Source organism: Phodopus roborovskii, unplaced genomic scaffold (genome assembly GCF_943737965.1).
Source record: "Phodopus roborovskii unplaced genomic scaffold, PHOROB, whole genome shotgun sequence".
Taxonomy (NCBI): domain Eukaryota; kingdom Metazoa; phylum Chordata; class Mammalia; order Rodentia; family Cricetidae; genus Phodopus; species Phodopus roborovskii.
Window position 1 is genome coordinate 9731224 of NW_026126638.1, and position 20192 is coordinate 9751415.

Sequence of the window (20192 nt, forward strand, 5' to 3'; positions counted from 1 at the left end):
ATCTGATGCCCTCTTCTGGCCTCTTAGGACAACTGCACTACATGCTACCATTAAAAATTTAAATATACATGTATAATTTTTAAAAATATAAAAGATTACACATATTTAAAAATATAAAAATTACATATATATATATATATATATATACTTAAAATCTTTAAAAATAAAATAAATTTGGAATTGAGGCACAGTGACAAATGCCTGTAGCTCCAGCTCTTAGGAGGTGGAGGCATGAGGATCCTGAGTTTAAGTCCAGTGTGGAACACATGGAGAGTTCAAGGCCAAACTGCTGTACATAATGAGACCTTGTGTCAAGAAACAAAGCAACAAGAATCAAATGTAAAGTAAGATGAAGCAGTTCACTTCTCTCTACAAACACCTTCCTTTACCGGTAAACAATGATGACATTCAGAAGAAAGATTTTGCTTTTAAAGTATTTAACATACATATCCACCCAATATATAATATGTATTATATATGTAATACTGTGTATGTGCATTATGAACGTAACCGTTTGTCAATGACATAGACAAATGAGACCCTAGGACAGTTGCGCTTCGTGACTACCAGACTGAGACAGAGAAGCTGTGGAGCCTGGGAGCTGGAGCTGGTTCCACACGGGGAGGTAAAGGCAGACACAGGACATTCTCAGGCTTCGGACCCCTGCAGTTCTGTGAGTCCAAAGACACTGCATGCAATTTAAGACGGAGATAAGAAATCTGCCCCCTCTCCCCACCAAACTATGATAAGTTGTGACTCACGTTTCTCTGGCTGATAGATCAGGTCGCAGTGCCTCATGTAAAGAGCCACCAGGGCTGTGACCAGGGACAGAGAAGGAAGCAGGACCACAATGGTAGAGGCCCCCAAGTGCTGGATGCATGAGACTCCCAGAAAGACTGCAGCTGCTTTCAGGTTCATGGACCAGGAGGCCCTAGGGTACGGAGAGAGAGAGAATTCCCAGCGGTTATTTACGTAAGTCTCTGGCTGTGGGTGTTTTATTTTGCACATGGATTACAAACAGGTGCCATGTCTCTGATCCAGACTTTACAATAGGATTTGCTCATTGCTTCATATTACCTTCCCAGTCCTTGATTTACGTGCAGTGAGAGTGGATACTTTCTTACCTTAACAGGTCAGCATCATTTTCTGCTGGGAGCCTTATGCAATAAAGGTCAGGGTAGGCAGGTTCAGAATTTTTTTTTTTTCAGCAGTGACTGAAGAAAGTGAAGCCAGGACTTCACCTAAGCAGGGGTCTATCCCCCACGAGCCTGGAAAATGTCTATCATTTAAGAACAAAATATCCCAAAGTACAGAAAGACACAGAAACCTCAGGATTACCCAGTTAAAACCTGGGTTAGGCATTAAGCCAAAGGGATGGATGAAGCCGAACAAAACCTTCTCCCTTCTTAAAGACCAGCATCACGAAAAAGTCACCTACTCCAGAGTCTAGAATGCAAATTATGTCTGGGGACATACTCTTGCCTACCACTGGATCTGCATTTAGCATCAGAACCTACGTCTAGAATTCAGTGGCATAATACTACCATGTCAAGTTAAAAATCTGTCTTTGAGGAACAGTACAGTACAATACAAGACAATACAACATATAGTACAACACAGCATAGTATGATGCAAGGCAATTTGCTCAGATGTCCCCCCCCATTTGTAAGTTTTATTATGTGAGCATTTACATTCTAATGGAATTATGCTTTCATATACTTGCTTTGTTAGTAGAAGTTTAAAGGGTTTACATGACTAAATTCCCCATGATTAACTCAATACCAACTGATTAGGGACTGCAGCGAACTCTGCAGAATCCTCTTTTCGCTATATTGTATGGTTAGGGGAGCTGTGTTCTATCACCTGTGTGAAAGCCGCAGGTTGTTCCTGTACTCATGGGGAGTGTCTATGCAGGAGTGCGGTCCACGGTGGTTCCTCACGGCATGCCTACCCTGACTCTTCCTCCCTCCCTCTCTTTCCCTTCCCTATCCTCTTCTACCCTCCTTTTCCCTCTGCCTCTACCTCCCCTCCTCATTCTCCATCCATCCCTGGGCCCTCTCCCCATATTTCTCCCCTCCATGTACCGCCCCTCTTTTTCCTCATCTTCTTTTCCCTTGCTGCCCTCCCTTCTTTCTCTCCTCCCCATCCCTCCCTCTTCCTCCCCTTTCCCTCATTGTCCCTCCTCTGTACTCCCCTCCATCTCTTCCATTCGTGCGCCTCCCTTTCTCCCCATCGCTGTGTCCCTGCTCCTCGTCCCATCCTCACACATCCCATCCACGTTCCCTCTGTACGCCCCTGCTATACCCACTCCCACCACACCCCGTACACAACATTTCCTCCATACACCCCCGACCGCCCTCAACACCATTCCCTCCCCTCTCCCGCCATGCGCCCTCAACCACACACACCCACATACTTTCACCATGTCCCACCCACATCCTTCCTATCAACTTCCTGTCAGCCACTCCTGACATCCTGGGTCACCTCCACTCAAAAGCCTCTCCAGCTTCCATCTCTCACCCATCTAGTACTTTCTAATATTTCCTGTACTCCCACACCATCCCTCCTGTCAGCAAACCACCATCTACTTCCTTCTGTGCCCTCTTGCTGTCCCTCTGTAACCCCTATGCACACACTGCTGCACCACTGACCCAATCCCCAGCACGCTGCCCAAGCCCTACCCTCCCACCTACACTCCTCCATTCTCTCCATCACAGCCAGTACCTCCTCCCTCCACCACCCTGCTCCACACCTCCTGTACAGTTCACCAAGTCATCTGCTTTGCTTCAGCCCTCTCCATACACTGTCGCTCCACACACTCCAAACCCTGGCCCACCACACACACACACACACACACACATACACACCTGCCTACTCCTTCAATTTCTCTCCCACTATTCACCATTATCCACCTCTTCCACCTGTCTTGGATATCCCTTAATACCCTTCCACACACCATCATCTACACTCCCTTCCACATACTCCACTCCATTGTCTATCCATCATCTACGTTCTCCAATATTCCATTTACCCCATACAGCGATGCCTCATTAAACCCACATTCGCCCACCATCCACCTGCATCTGCTCTTATCAAACCCCATCCATCCTCTGTCCACCTCCACCGATTCTTCATGTAGCCCATCCATCGTTATCCACCTCAGCTGCTCACCACCCACATCTTATCTACCTTCATTTGCCCCTCCCTATACACCTCCATTCATGCCAATCAATCACCATTTACTGATAGCCACCATCCAGCCAGCTTCCACCCATCCATTCATGCACTACCCACCAGCAACCCCTCCCCATCTACTCTCATACATTCCCCTCCCACTTCCATCCAACCCTAGATTTACTTCCCACCCAGCCCTATTCATTACCATGTATGTCCATGCTCATGCATCTCCATCTACCCATTTCCAACCGGTTTGACCCCATTTATGCCCTGAGCCCTGATCACTTTTCACCTGGTGCTCACCCTTCCTCCCTCTATCCACAGCATACTCCCTGTACATCGTCATCTACACTCTACCAACTTCTCATCCAACCACCGTTGCCATGTCCCCTCTTACTCACTTTCACTCACTCATCTAATCCACTCTCGCATCTGTTCCTCCATCCACCCCCTACTCACCCCCATTAACTCCCCATCTACCACCCCCTCCCCATGTATCCCCATCCACTACTCCCTTATCCTGCCCCATCAGGGCATTTCTTCTTACCACCAAGCAGGGTCCATTATATAAACATTTACCATTTATTCATTTGTTTTCTGTCGGTAGACGTTTTTTTCTAGCTCATGGATAAAGCAAACATTGATGTTTAAGTATTTGTACAGATATGGACATTCACTTTCTGTAGGCAAAAGTCTAGGAGTGAAATGGCTGGGGTTCATGGTATATGCATATCTAATGTTAGAAGACATTTACAGACGGCTCCTGAGACCTTTACATTTTGTGACATTCTACATTGTGATCAAATGTCTCTGAACGCTCTAAACCATTTGCATCATGCTCAGCACTGAGAATGGTAGATTTGCATTACTGTCTCATTGCTGTTGGCTTTTGCATTTCCCTAACTGTTAACGATACCCAAGCTTCTTGTAGTGAGTTTTGACTTTCTATATCTTTTTTGATAAAGTTTTTGGACAAATATGTCTCGCACTTAAAAGGAAAGTTAGTGCAGGGAAGACTGTTCAGTGGTGTGACATGCTTGCCCTGCAAACTTGAGGACCTGAGTTTAGGTCACAGCACCCATATACCAAGCCAGGCACAACAATCCCTGCAGTACTGGGAGCCTAAGACTAGGAGATCCAAGGGAGTTGACTGGCCAGCTGATTTAGCCAATTGGTAAATTCCAGGTTCAATAAGAGATCTTGCCTGAAAAGTAATGTGAAGAATGATAGAGAAAAACAGCCAACACTCACCTCCACACATGTATGCACCTATACACACACACACACACACACACACACACACACACACACACTTAAAAGGTTGCTTGTTTTCTTAATATTGAATTTAAAAATCTTTGTACGTCTGTAAATGAGTTCTTTTAATTGTCTTAATAAGGTGTTGATAGCATCCACTTACCAGGCTTATTTTCTTTGAAGATCGTGCCTTCAGTGTGGTTTTTAAGACTTCTTTGCCAAACATAAGCTCATACAAAACCCCCACTTTTTCTTCAGGAAAGAAATCTGAGACTTGGGGAGTTGAGGTGACTCATCTGGTTTGATCTAGCTGTGCTGCGGACCCAGGACCCAGAGCCATTTGTCACTGTGCAGCCTCCAAGCAGGGACTTAGGCTCTGCCATCTTTTTTGTGCCTCTTTCCTGGACTCTGCAGTTACCAGTTTTATGACACCATTATTTCCTTATTCATCCGGGCTTTGACATTTGATCAACGTGTTTCATCTATCATTAACTATAAATATTGTCCTTCCTCTTTGAAATGGTGGCCAGAAGACATGAATTGGTGCTAAACTCTCACAATCACTTACACCCTCCCTGACCTCCCATGCTCCAGAATTCAGTGGAATTTTTAACATAGACATTATACCTTCTAGACAAAGATTATTTTAAAGAGTTGAGTGAAAAATGGATGTCAGCTGCATGGTGCTAAGCAAATGTCTCTGTTGCATTTTTCCTCCAATCCTGATTTAGGGAACAAGACACATGACATGAAGCCAAGAAAAAGGGATACAACATTTGGAGATTAAGCAGACACTTTTGGCGTGGATTGTGTTGGGATTGGTTGGTCATGGTAATGGGATGGGGTTTTATTCTCACTTAACGGGAGGGGGGGCTTTGGAAGGAAGAATAACACGGCGCTGATCAAATCTGACTTTAAGAGAAAAGGAATTAAATGATCATAGTCTCTCTGTGATTATAGACAAAGCTTTGCGTGGAATCATAACCCTTGTAATGGTCTGGACCACGGGTATGAGAGCTGGCCAGTGGTACTATAGGAAAGGGGTAAAGCGGCAGCTGTGAGGTGGTGTGTGGACAGGGGAATGCCACCGGAAGGCACTGTCTCTCAGACATACCCACTGGTTCTCATCTCTGAGACATTTTACCTCCCTTGACTGCCATGTCCTGCTTTCAAAGTTCACATCAGGTTTCTTGTCGTCCCTATGAAATATTCTCTCATTCTCATGCCTGAACTGTTAAAGGAAACCGAGACTTCAGCTCAGCTTCTCACTAACATCATCTTATTCGGCAACTCTTCTCCATCCGCATGGACCTAGCTCAGAACTAGAGCCACAGTGAATGGAAGATGCATGGCAAAGTGATTAAGGATGTGACACACTGTAAGAAAAACAGAGGCATTAAAGACTTCTAAAAATTTACATGGGCTGGAGGGATGCTAACAGAATGCCAAAAGACCATGATAAGCAACTCTATTTAGTATAGCACATGGACAGGAATTTATTTGTCCTAATACAGGGGGTAGCCAGTTAGAATTTTCTAGGACAACCAGGTAGAATGCCGAGGTTCAGCCTGGGGTTAACCTTTCATGCTGTGGCAGGCTGTTCCCTTGAACCATGGCTGTAGCTACTGAGAGGTGGAAACCAAAAGCAAAGCTACACTACTTTCGCTCTTTAGAATTCCGTACCCTCTCCTGATGGTAAGCAAGCACTATAGAAAAAAAATATAAGCAGACCCTGTGACTGTTCAATGCACCATGAGGTGGTCCACACCGAACTGCTCCAAAGTCGGTCAAGGAAAATAAAAGTTACTCTGAGATTTAAGTGTTGGAAATCTAAAGAATTGCAGCACTGAATTATCTGTGTACAGGAGGGGATCTCACATAAAGAGCTAATGTAGTTTAACCAAAGCCATCCCACCTATTTGATTGTGTTAATTTTCTGAAAGAGTTACTCAGCGCAAGCACACTCTACATCTGTCTTCGCAGTTCTATGGACAGGACAAGCCACAGATGATTAAGGGTGAAATTATGTATGCATTATCTGCAAAAATTAAAGAAAGGAAAGCAAAGCCCAGTTTTGGAGCTTACCATTATGGCTCCTTTCATCTCAGAGTTCACCAGTAAATTGAATGTATAAAACACCTCTCACACAGAAAGTCGGAGAGCAAAGCACTAAAGCAAAACAAATACCAGTGATTAAGGGAAACAGAAATCAGCTGCAGGAACACAATTTAGTCGGCGTTTAAGTGTGGGCATGAAACTGCGAACAACTGGCACCGTGAAGGCGATTTGAAGAAAGTGTATGATCCCCAGGATTTCTTGTCACAAATCTCCCCCATCGCTTTGGCTTTGTTTCAAACACTTGCTTAATTTATGGAGTGATAACTTGAAAGCAACATCATTACTTTGTTATTTCTTAGATGGCCAGATTCATTTTAAATCATTTTTGCCAGAAAAGAATAAAAGAGTTCTTGACTAACCTGAGAAGGTTTGCAGGAGGGGAGGCAAATTTTCTGGAAGTTTCCAGTCTTCCTAATATGAGTGGACAACTTAGTGACCCCAGATATTTTATTCTGCCCGAAAAGATGTAAAGATCCAGCAGATTTGTGACTGTTGACTAGAACAGAGGCATTTAGAAGAGCCCCTGAAATACGTGAACACTGATTTTATGATGGTGGGTGCTACCATTCTCCTGGCGTAACTGTGAAATATTTGAAAGACTATTCTGGCAAGGGTGTATTTGGAGAGGCAAGGAACAAACAGACGGGTTATATTTCTTAATCCCCCCCCCAATTGTTTCTTCCAGATGCGATGCTGAAAAAAATGGTCGTTAATCTTGATGAGTGCACATCGGGGTCAAGTAGAACTTGTAGTTTTAATTGACCAACAATGGATTCCCCCTCTTTCCCCAGATCTCTCTCTCTCTCTCTCTCTCTCTCTCTCTCTCTCTACTGTTCAACCCCCCCCCCCTTTCTATCTTCTTTTCCCAATACTGAGCACACCTTTCAGGAATTTCTAACGCATGATGTTTGGGATCAGATTTCAGAATTATTGTTTTTAAGGGGTAGTAGGAGATTACAGCAAGGTATGGCCTAGAATCACTTCATACTTGCTACATATCCAAGGCAGTCCTTGAACTCCTGACCCTTCTGCCTCTTCCTTCTATTATATATATATATATATATATATATATATATATATGTATGTATGTATGTATGTATATATATATAAAATTCATTTGTAAATTATCATTTTGTCTGCCATAAATTTTACAGAGTTCCCCCAAATAACCTGATTTTTGCTTATTTATGTATTTGTTTATTTATTTATTTATTTATTTGAGACAAGATCTCTATATACCCAGGCTGACCTCAGACTTGTCATGGAGCCGAGGAGTGCTTTGGATTCCTGGACGTCTACCTCACAATCATCCCACCTGCTTTTGTGGAGTATTAAAATCAAGTAAGGCTGTTTGAGAGCAGCCGTTTTCAGCTGTAGTCTTTCAGCTTGAAAATGCAGAAAACAGTTTTCCTTCCCTGTGTCCTGTGTCAAACTGATGTAATTTGGACTTCTGGGGTCTAGGAATTGGTATATTTTTAAAGGATGCTGTGGTACCTTTAGTGTGCATCTAGAGTTGAAACCTGTTGCCCTCTGGGTTCTGGAAAAACTGGTGGAACAATCACTTTTTAACTCTAGGGCTTCCCTAAAATAAAGATTCTACATTTGAGTAATTATTCGTCTTAGTAAGGGTTTCCATTGCTGTGACACCATGACCAGGGCGACTTTTATAAAGGGAAATATTTAATTGTGGCGGCTTTCCTACAGTTTAGAGGTTTAGTCTGTCTTATCATAGCATAAAGCAAGGCACATGCAGGCAGATGAGGTGCTGGAGCAGGAGCTGTGAGCCCTACCCTACATCGCCCCCTGCAGGCAATAGGATGTAGTCTGTCTCACTGGGAGTTGCTTGAGCATAGGAGACCTCAAAGTCCGCCCCCCCCCCAAGGAAACAACCCACTTCTTCTAAAACAGCCACACCTACTCCAGCAAAGGCACACCTCCTAATAGTGCTGGTCCCTCTGGGGGCCATTTTCTTTCAGACCACCACAGTATTCCACAGAAAACATCTTTGTGTGGGACAGACACAGCAAAGACTCAATCTAGCTACACACATATGAAATGTTGGGGATGAAATAAACTCATCTTTTGCCCCTTTCAAGAATCCAGCCAATATTCTACTTGGGGCTTTCTATTCTGCCTATTGCAGCACACCGTGAAATAGAGATAGAATGTAAATTATCAGGTAAAGCAAGTAGGAAAAAAAAAAAAAAAAAAAAAACTGCTTAGAGCGTTTTGAAGCTGACAGTGGTAGGTTTTAAAATCATGCCCATGAACAGATTTAATTTTCCACCATCTTTTGGCTGCCAGGAAAGAACTTGCTCAGGTGTACTGGTGTGCTTAACTTACATTATCTCCAGTGTGGTGACTCGTAACTGCATGCCTAAGAACTTGGAAATCCCTGAAAGAGCCGGGTTCTGATCTGGGTCCTGCACACCCGGCTGTTGGCAGAGAGCTCCTTTTCGGAGAGCTGTAACTTTATGCTTCCTGAGAGGTACTCGGTGGTGGAGACTCCGTTCCAGATGGCACCGTTGGCTAGCAATGGCTTTCTCCGGTACGTTTGGCAACCTTACTCAGAATTGACGTTTTCAGCTCCTAAAACTTCCAGCCTACACCGCTTAACAGGATCGCGGGGAAGCTTTGGGTAAATGAAGTAGGTGCAATGACACATCTTATTAAAGGTCTCGCAGCTATGAACATCTGATATCTGTACCGAAAGCACAGGACTTAACACAGACTCCAGTGAGATTTGAGTGGTATGTTGTCATTTGAAAGGTGCTGCTGAAATCAATTACGTTGTCCATGCTTGCAACTGTTAGGATTTTATTTTTCTTTTGTGGCACTGGTAATTGAACCTGGGGCCTCATGAACACGAGGCAACCTTATTCTACTACTGAACTATAACCTCAGCCCAGTAGAGGATTTTTGGACTTTGAGAAAACAATTGAATTAACTGACTTCCATTTAAAGATGGCTGCCTATTAAATGGGTTTTTCTCTTTCCTAGCAATAAGGTAAAGATTATTTTTTTTGGGGGGGGGCTATGACTTCCTCATTGTTCAATAATAATAAGTCATTAAAATTCAAATGCCAATGGTATGTATATAAGCAGCAATAAAAACATCCCTCTGTGACTGGGAAAAAATGATTCCTTCAAGCTACCAACCTTGCTGGAGGGAGGTCATAGCCCTCCCAAGCGACCAATACAAGACTCTGCCAGCTAAGTTGCCAGCCTGCTAGTGGAGCCACTGTCCATCTTGCCAGCAACCCATTCAGAATGTTCCAGAACAGGTATTTCATTCATGTCATTTATTTCTGCTAACTTTAGTAAGTGGACGATGATAAAACATGTTCCATAGTTTAGTATTTAAACCAAGAAGCAAGCAAACCAGAAAGAGAGAGAGAGATACTGTGGTTCTTGGTCTACTTTTCTAGACACATCTTCAGGCTTCAAAGACACCACACGGTCATCTTCATCAGAGATTTTAATGAGGTAATAAAAAGTATTTGCTGCATGTGCTCTTCCTGAGTTTGGCCTGGCTCCTCCCAGCTCCTCAAATTTATTGTGTGCCATCCCCCATCCTCCCACCCAAGCCCCTAAAGCACACACCCACTGGGAGTCTTCCTGCTCCCCAAAGGAAGTGGTCCAGTCACATAATGTCCCTCCTGCAATCAACCCTGAGAAATGCCACTTTGATTAAACACAACTCTGAATGACTATAGTACAGTAAAGTCTCCGCAGCGATCTTTCAGAACAACCGATCACTCTCCAGTGGCAGCAACCCTCCAGAGTCTATTTTAATCAAAATGATGTTGCTAATTAAGGACTGAAATCTCTAAAGAGAATGAGAAAGAGGGATCTCCTTGTCTTCTGGGCAGGTCGAGGAGGCAGAGTTTGCTAAGAGGAAGTACACATCCCTTCTCCCTTTGACCCCATTCTTCCTTTACATTAGGAATTAATCCAAAATAGGCTTGAGTGTTTTGTAATATTAATATGTGTGTGGGGGGGAGATGAGGAAGAGGATGAAATTGCTTGTATAGCTACACACACATAGATAATATTATCTCTAAAGTTTTTACATTTAATGCATTTAAAAAAAATTTCAAATGGCTGTGAATGCTTGGCCTCCAAATATGTATGCAGAGCAACTGCATCCTGGTTTCTTCCTAGTTCAGAAGAGGGTGTCAGATGCCCTGGAACCAGAGTTGTCTGTGGCTTTAGCCACCTGTGGGCACTGAATCCTCAGTCACAGCGGCAAGTACTTCTAACTACTGAGCCGTAACGGCTCCAGCCCTCATTCAATATTTGCAAGGTTAATCTTTTTCAACATTTTTTGTCTGGCGCTGTCTGTCTTGATTTACCCAGAGATAACAGTTGTGGAGAGATAGCTATTCTAGACAATGCTGGAAACCCATTTTATACACACACACACACACACACACACACACACACACACAGACACATAGACACACACACACAGACACTCACACACACACACACACACACACACACACACACACACACACACAAGACAAGCCAAACCAAACCAAACCAAAACCCCAAATAAAGTAACAACAAAAACAGAAGCACCCAACAAACAATCCCAGATTGAAAGTAATTCTCTGGTAGCTTTCAGTTGTTATGACAAATAATGTTTGTAACAATCAACTTAAAAGGAGAGAGTGTGCTGTTATCACTCCCGAGATTTCAGTGAGTCCTTAGAGGCCTGTCCCACTGCTAGGGAGTCTGTGACAATGCAATACTTTGTGGCTGTGACTGGAGCCAAATGATCAAACAAAGCTTCTTATCTGGTTGTGCCCAAGAAGCAAGTTGAGATCAAGAGAAAAGGACCAGGATTCCAGTAACTCCTTTAAAACCCTAATGTGTATGTGTGTGTGTGTAAGTGTATGTGTGTTTTACAAGATTCCATCATGTAAAGGTCCTACAACCTCTCCATGGTACAATAGGTCAGGAATTAAACCCTCAATACATGGGCCTTTGGGGAGACATTTTGGATCTAAATAGAACTTTCTCGAAACACTAGGTGGTCTATCGTTTAGCTGAAAGGTGTGAAATGGCTATCATGTAGACTTTAATGGTGGCTCACATCTGTTTGATACTCACTAATGAGTAGAAAGCACCCAAAAGAAATTCCTTCCTAGTGGCACCTGTTTTCCTCTCCTCCCCCTCTCTTTCTCCTACTTCTTTCTCTATTCACTGCCCCTCCCCACTTCCCCTGTGCTCTGGGGTAGGAAGAGAAGACAGGAGACACACACACACAGAGAGAGAGAGAGAGAGAGAGAGAGAGAGAGAGAGAGAGAGAGAGAGAGCATAAAAGAGGGAGCCAATATTGGTTTGAAGAGAAAATTGAACACAAAGAAAGGTCTAGAGAACTACAAGATTGCCACAAACTAACAATTTGAGCTTCTGTGGAAAGGCTACCATAAATGCCCTTCCTGGAGAGTGAGATCAACAACTACCTTATCCATGGAGCCCTCATCTAATGCCTGTTGGAAACAGAAGCAAACATCCATAACTAAACACTGAGTCAAACTAGAACCCAGATGCAGATGGAGAGGACAAGACCAGGCAGCAGAAACACATAGAGACAGATTACCTGAACAAGGAGGAGCTAACGGGCCCCCAAACTGATAGCTGGGAAGCCAGCATGGGACTGACTCAGGCCCCCCCTGAATATGGGTCTCAGCCAGAAGGACTGAGGAGTCTAAGGGACCTCAGACAGTGGAACCAGGATGTATCCCTGGTGCACAAAAGGACCTTGCGAACACATCCCCCATGGAGGGATAACTGTTTTAGCCTAGAGACAGGAGAGAAGCCCTAGTCCCTACTTCACATGACCTGACAGATCTACATGACCCCAACTGGATGGCATTCCCCTACATATGGGATTGGGGTGGGGGGATGGGAGGGGAGTGTGGTTAGGGTGCATGTGAGAGGGCAGAGAGGGTAAAAGGGAGGGAGGGAGAGGGAACTGGGATCGACATGTAAAATAATACATTAAATAAATAAATAAATAAAAGAAATTCCTTGCTAAGCTGTGAACAGTTACCTTCCAGATTTCATTTATTTTCTTGAACTTTTATTTTACAATATATAAACGCGTCCCTTTAAAAATATATAGGGCCTGGCGCTATGGTTCAGTAGGTGAAGAGTGTACTATGTAATCATGAGGACCCAGGTTCGGCTTCCAGCACCCATGTAAAAAGCCATGCACAGCAATGTACTTGTAATCACAGATCTAAGGTTGTGGAGAGAGATGGGCCCCTGGAACTTACTAGACATCCAGCTTAGCCTAATTGGAAAGCTCCAGGGGGCCAATGAGAGACCCTTTCTAAAAAAAAAAAAACTTGATAGCTCCTGAGGAATGACACCTATGGTCACAGTAGGGACAGATAGCATGTACACACTTGCACACACACGTACTTGTATGCACATACACACATACTTGCAGGCACATACCCTCATATTCCACAGGCCAGGCAGCAAAGCATCAGAGAAAGATAGTTCGGTTGTCATAAAACCGTCAGCTCCTGCAGGTGTTGGGATAATGTTGGCGAGAAACGTGGATCCTGGCAGGACTGGGTGAACATGTTCTGAAATATCTTTTCCATTGTCATCTCTACACTGACCTATGAACTTACCAGGCTTGCCGGGCTCCTCTGCTACAAGTCAGCATAACTGCTCCAGCTAATCCTTGCCTTCGTTTTGAGCATCTGCAGCCATGCACCAAGTTCTCTGTCTGTAGCAGGTATGTTTGGGAAAATACTAGTGCTATCTTCAGACATGAGCATACTAGAGAGCAGTGACTTGGTCATGGGCAGCCACTTGTGGTGAGTAGAAGTGAGACTTCCACTTGGCCTGTTTGGCTCAGAGGCCACATTTTAGTCATTGTGATAAACCACAGTATGTCTCATCACTTGGAGGATAAGTTAATCAGATTTTTTTTTTTTGAAGTTGCTGGTTCTGATTTATATGTGATCACTATCGTTTTTTAAGATTTATTTTGTGTGTGTGTTTTTGCATGTGTCTGCACGCCTATATGTGCACATACATGTGAGTACCTGCAGATGTCAGAAAGTGGCATTGGATTCCCTGGAACTGCAGTTACAGGCATCTCTGAACCATTTGACTTGGGTGCTGGGAATCAAACTGCGGTCCTCTGGAAGAGCAGCAAGTGTTCGCAACTGCTGAGCTGTGTGTTCAGCCTTGACCATGATTATCAACTGAACCATTATTATAGATGTCGCCATACATGCTTTCACTTACCTAGCCCAACTAATGAGAAAGGTTTCCCACACAGTGCGAAAACCTCAACAAGGAAAGAACACTAGAATTATATTTCCCCCTACCTCCTAATCAATGCCACTTACCAGTTAAAAAAAGACATTGGCTTCTTTGATTCCTCTTCCTGAAGGCCATAAACATCCAGTGGACAAACGACAGCTCTAATTCCTCCTGTGCCCAGGCAGAGGGTCAGCAGTGCTGTGTGGAACAGGCTGGCCCGCTCCTCCACAGGCGCGTTGTTAACCATAGGGTAAGAGTCTCCATAGAGATCTTCCAAGGGAAAAGCAAGCACGGATAGCAAAGCAGTACCTGTTGGCAGAGAGAGCAGAATACAAATAGCACAGACCCACAAGACTCACCGAAGCACATCCCAAATAAACGTTTTCCTAAGAAATGCTCATGGTTGTATGGGCGTCTTACTAGCATACTTATGCCGATCCTTGCAATTTCAGGGATGGCTTGGATTTTCTAAGTGTGAAAATTCTGCGGCTGGAGAGATGGCTCAGTGGTTAAGAGCGTGCTCTTGCCGAGGACTAAGTCAGATGCCTCTTCTGTCCTTTGCGGGATGCACTTACACACACAAACCCAGCTCTCCACATGCATAATTGAAAATAAGATAACAAACTCATAAAAATTTTCATTCTTTTATAGCTGACTTGGTAGAGCTCCCTTCCTGTTCCGTCCCCTTCCCTCCTTCCCTCCCTCCCTCCTTCTCTCCTTCCCTGTGTCCTTCCCTCCCTCCTTTCCTGTGGTACTAGGGCTAGACCCCAAACCCTCATACACATTAGGCATTCACTCTGTCCCTGAGTTACATCCCAAGCACCATTAATGTTATTTTTGTCCATTTGATTACTTACTGTTCAACTACTTTGACATTACCATTTTTTGATGTGAATTTTTATTTTTATAAAGTGGTTCTGGGCCATTAGTTCCCCGATTAGAGCTTAAGTTCCACAGAAATATAAATTGGGAACAGCATTTAACGCTTTTTCTACGTGATTACCATGTGGAGAACATAGGCATTTGTTTGTCATTCAGCAATGAGCTAATTTACCTTGAGAGTGGACCCTTAAAGTGACTGAGTTTGAAATGTTTTCTTTCAAGGTCAGCCAGATGTGAAACAATGTGTTTCTCCGGAAGTGTGATGTGAGGCTTGGCAGTACCGAGGGCTGTCCACCAGCATGTTCAGCTCAGATGGCCCCTGCAGTTACCACCTATTTAAGGCCATTCTACTTCTAGACCTCAAGCTGCCTCTGTGTAAGCCCCAAACATGTTGTGGTTCTATCCTCTGAGAAAATGTCACAACACTCTGATTTTATTAGGTCAAGACTTCATTTTTATCTTCTGGAAACGGATGTGATTAGATCAAGACTTCATTTTTAATCTTCAGGAAACTGATGTGACAAAAACACAAATCTTCGATGTATTTGGTAAGAACGTCTCTCCTTGATGTGTGCTGTCGTGTCCTGCACGAGCCACCCGCCTGTACCTGTAAGTGCTGGGAAGCGTGCTGCTGTCATAGCTTACCTGAGGCAGTGGGGAGCAGTTCAGGAGTGAGAGGGTACATTAGAAAGCAGACATACAGAGAGCAGGTACATGGCAGAAGCGTAAATACAGGCATGTAGATTGTTGCAGGAATGTATTCTGGCACATGTGTGTAAAGGTATGTAGAAGCCGGGAGACTTCGGGGGTAGCATACTTTAGGAGCCACCCACTTTGTTTTTGGAGGTAGGGGGTATCTCAGTGACCTGGTACTTGCCAGGTCAGCTAGTGGTGTGTTGTTGTTTCCTCTGAATTGAACCATTCTTTCTAGGAGAGAGAGAGAGGAGGTCAGAAGACCCAGGAGACAGACTGAATTCACATGTCCAGGGAAAGATGAAATTTGCAAGATTCACCAAGTCCCTTTCCCAGAGTCACAGAGGCAGCAATCAAGTGGGGGGGAGCAGGCTGAGACGCAGACAGGGGAGCCCCTGATCCTGGAGCTACTGAAAGTCCCGTGAAGAGCCCTAGGGACGTGGATTCCATGTCATCACATTGGCTGGAGTGCACGTTGTGCTGGTGAGACCCCTGCTTTTTGGTCATCCCTGCTGCTATAAATGACCTCTCACCCATAACCCTGTTAGCAACCCCAAATAAAAACTCACTGGTTAACCAAATTGAATTCTGATGTAATTATTACTTTGGTTGTCGTAAGTTCTATATCTAAGGTGAATAGGTGTGTGTGTGTGTATGTGTGTGTGTGTGTACTTCCTAGGGAAAGCCTCTTACACGTTAGCAGGCCACCTATCTCCATGTCCTAGTGTTGAACTAAAATTGGGTACCACCACATCATGTATTTGGACATTGGCTCTGGGGTGAATTCATGTCTTTGTGCTTACATTGACAAGCACTTACCAACTGAACATCAATCTCCCCAGCCTATGCAGCTCTGTATATTTGATAACCATAAGGGCAAACATGGAGGAGAAGGTAACAATATAAACATGGGTCTTGACAAAACAGCAAGAGTTTTGGAAATATCAGGTACAGAGTGAGAACTTGCTAGTTCCTACTTCTTTCAGGCAGAGAGGAAAATGAATGGATGAGAGAGAAGTAGGAACTAGCAAGATCTCAGTGTCATTAGAGGTGATCGTAGATCATTCCAGAAAACTAAATTTCATACAAATTATAAAAGTATGATAAACCAAATTTGGAGTTTATTTTTTTAGATAATAGAAACAATATGTATTCATTATTTTTCAGAAAGTCATGTTGGTAAAACAGTATGTGGGCTGGAATTGGACAGATTACTGGCAGCTCCGTAGGTAGGCCATTGTCAAGGAGAAAGCTGCATTTTTAATCTAAATTGGTATCAATTCAGACAGAGGTCATACTTTGATTAGAATCTCTAATATTTAGTAACAGGTTGTAATGTCCTGGCAGTTGTAACAGGAAAATCTGGGACATAGCCTGTAGAAGAAATAAAAGCCAAGCTCAGCACCACAGACCATCTCCCTGGAAGGCTAAGGTAGGAGGATGAGTTTCAAGGCCTGATAGATTTACAGGGGATTTTCTAAGACCATCTGGGCAAGCTAGAGAGACCCTGCCTCAAGATGAGAAAGTTAAAAGGGATGGTCATGTAGCTCTGTGATGGAGGGCTTGCTGAGTATGTGTGAATCCTGGCTTCCATACCCAATATGGGGGAGGAAGGGAGAAGAGATGGAGGGAGGAAAGAGAGAGAGAGGGGGAGGGAGGAAGGAGGGGGAGAGAGGGAGGAAGAGGAAGAGAGAAAGAAACAGACAAATGTGAGTGCACACACACACACAGAGACACAGAGAGAGAGGGAAAGAGAGAGGGAGAGAGAGAGAGAGAGAGAGAGAGAGAGAGAGAGAGAGAGAGCATAGGAAGTTAATAGTTCTTTTTGCTTGGGAAAATTCTCAAGTGAAGCTCTGCCTTTCCTGCCATAGTGTGGTGACTTACACAGGAGTTCAGACTGATGTAAGTAACAGCATTAAACAAGAAAGCGACTGAACGCTGTGGTGTGGCATGCTGTCCAGTCAAGGAGAATCCCTCTTTCCCACCTGGGCTTAGCTACCTCCCTATCAGAAGCCTGATGCACAATAGCAGGGCCACCACTTTCTGCCCACCCCCACCCCAGCTCTGCTCCCCTCACAGGCATTGCCACGGACAGGGACCTATTCTCCTGGAGGTTTTCTCTCTCTCTTCACTTGAAAGCCAAGGAATTCATTGTTTTCCATTTGCTTGCTTCACAGACCTCAGAACAACACATTGCTGTAGACTGGGTAGAAAGAAACATTTCTTTCCCCCAGATCAGTCTCTATGTCACAGAATTTGAGTGGTGCTGATGACAAGTGAGAGTCACGCGCTCATCAATTTCTTGAATGGCCGTTTCCTTCTGCTCGTAATCCAGGGCTTCTAGTACCCACTGTGTACGATGCCTCCTCACAGCCACCAGCCAGCACCCGCTCCGACCGCCCTACACGCTTCGCCTCAGCTGCAGCCCACTTCCTGCCGGGTTCTTGAACCTGGGAGGTTGCCTCTGGCCCTGTATCACTTTATTGCCTTTCTGGGCATGTCCGCTAGGTTATCATGTCTCCTGCTTCACTCTTGCCTAAACCACCATGCTGAGCTTTTCTGACGGTCCACTTAATCAGCCTCGTGTGTGTGGCTGAGCGTGCTGTTTGTGGAAGTAAACCCTTTCGCAGCTGTTCCCATCCTCTCTGCTTCCTGCTTTTCTAGAAAGAATGACTGAATTGTGAGCCAGGACCAGAGAGCCGGGTCAGTGGGTAACAGCACTAGCCAAGCAACCTCGCAGTCCCTGAACCCTTCTAAAACGCTCCTGTGGTGGCACACATCTCTGTCCAGTGCTCTTATGTTATGCTAGGAGGGAGAGGTGGGAGAACTGGCTGGAAGCTCACAGGCCAGCTACTCTGGCATAACATGTCTCTCCAGCAGAAGCAAGGGAGACTCTGCCACAAACGGGATGGAAAGTAAAAACCTACGCCCCTAAGTTGTCCTCTACCCCCCCCCCCCCCCGACACACGCAGACTATCTGCCGCTTGCTCTTCATGCCCCATCGAGTATTCCCAAGCCCCTGGAGTATGTTTATTTTTCTTTATGTAAGCAATTATAATGCCCTGTCTAAATTCACTTATCTTTAACTCATCTAACCGTAGTTAAATGTATTTGTACAAAATCTAATTACTATATGACTAATTATAAAGCCCAAACACTTCTTAGTTATTCTATATGAACTTCAGTGACCTTTTTAGCATATTTCATCCAGTTGTGAAGCAAATGAATTTCATGTTTCATAAAGGATCTGCCACAAATTTCAGTTGGAGCATAAAGAGAGAAGCAAGGACATTGTACGGTGTATAGCAGCTTGATATGCAAAGATATAATTAGCCAAAATGTAGACCTCAGAATGCCTTAGGTATTAAAGATCCTGGAAAACACAGTATGTACACATCTACCAATAGCCTAAATAATATATAGACTGAAATAACATACCTAATTTATTATAGTTTATGCTAAGAATAGGGTGGGAAAAAAATAAACTAAAAATTCTAACAAGAACTTATGCAGCTGTGTGACAGACAAGAAACAAAATCCAGCTAGCAGGGGGCACTCACCCAGAAAGTGTAGCACTAAGGACATGTACACCAGTTTTCCCCTTCCGAAGTAGTTGTCTGCAAGCCATCCCACCAACACAGGGGTGAAGGCTGAGACCCCAATAAAGCACAGGTTGAGAATTGCGGCCTGGTGGTTGCAGTAGCCCAGCTTCACCGTGCAAAAGGGGATCATGTTGCAGACGACTTCAAAGAAGGTCAGCTTCTCACACAGTTCCACCAGAAGCAAGCAAATTCCAGCCCGGAAACACCCGAAACATCTCACTGTCTTCTGCTGCCCAGAGCCACCATGTAAGGCCAGTTCATCAATAATGATGCTGGAGTCTGTGACAGGCATAGCTACTTTGACTACTACCCTTGAATACTACTATGTGAGTTGCTTGGACTTGGTGTCTTTTTTTTTTTTAATACCCATTCCTCTAATGAAAAAAAAGAAAGAATAAGATGGCTGCCTTGAATTTCACAGCTCCTTGCTAAAATTTCTTCAGGTTTTTGCACATTAATGCTATTCCTCCTGACAATCTACAAGCACATGAAAGAAGACCACAACATTTAAACACTCAAGGCTCAGCATAGCCAAATCTGATTTGTTTGCTTAATTACTTAGAGACTAAATTAGACACTTCTTCCAAAATTATATTGAGTTACGTGAATCCAGTTGCATATATATATGGAGCTTCATCTGCCTCACACAGATAAAGGTTTAAATATAGAGGCAGAAGGAACAGTTTTTCAGGGGAATTTGAGCACCAGATCAAGAAATAATTTGAGTCTAATAATTCCTGATATTTTAATTAAACAAGCCAGAACAGTGCCAAGAGATAAAGTGCAGAAGGAAATCTGTTTTGAGGAGGCAGGGTACCTTATCATGATTACATTTCTTGTTATTTTTGCTTGGGACTCTGATAAGAAAGTTAATTAGGAAACAAAAGTGCTAGTACATTTAGGTAACGAGCAGAGTTTACAAGGAAGTAATTTAAGCTCTCTAATGAAAGGAGAAAATATTAAATAAACCGCACTTCCTTTAGGTTGACCCCATCCTTGGAGACAGCCTCTCGGAGGAAATCAGAATCAAAAGGTGCCATTTGACTCACTGGTGATTAATCAGCAGTCGGGAGTGTGGCAACCAGCCTACACACGCTTTAGGGAATACGGAATCTAGTAGAAACCTGATCCTCCAACTGAGTGAATGGCAAGCATTGCACTTTGGAA

The 20192-nt window shown here is 44.0% G+C and overlaps 1 protein-coding gene across 1 annotated transcript in view; it reads right to left on the reverse strand.

The window, feature by feature from the left end:
- The window catches only part of Slc15a5 (solute carrier family 15 member 5), an 85617-nt gene extending 66300 nt beyond the window's left edge, over positions 1-19317 (reverse strand). The window contains exons 1-3 of the mRNA XM_051173210.1: positions 18984-19317; positions 13935-14157; positions 762-931 (exon numbers count right to left, since the gene is read on the reverse strand). Of these exons, the coding sequence (XP_051029167.1) occupies positions 762-931; positions 13935-14157; positions 18984-19317 (727 nt within the window). The remainder of the gene's footprint in view (positions 1-761; positions 932-13934; positions 14158-18983) is intronic.
- Between the last annotated feature and the right edge of the window lie 875 nt (positions 19318-20192).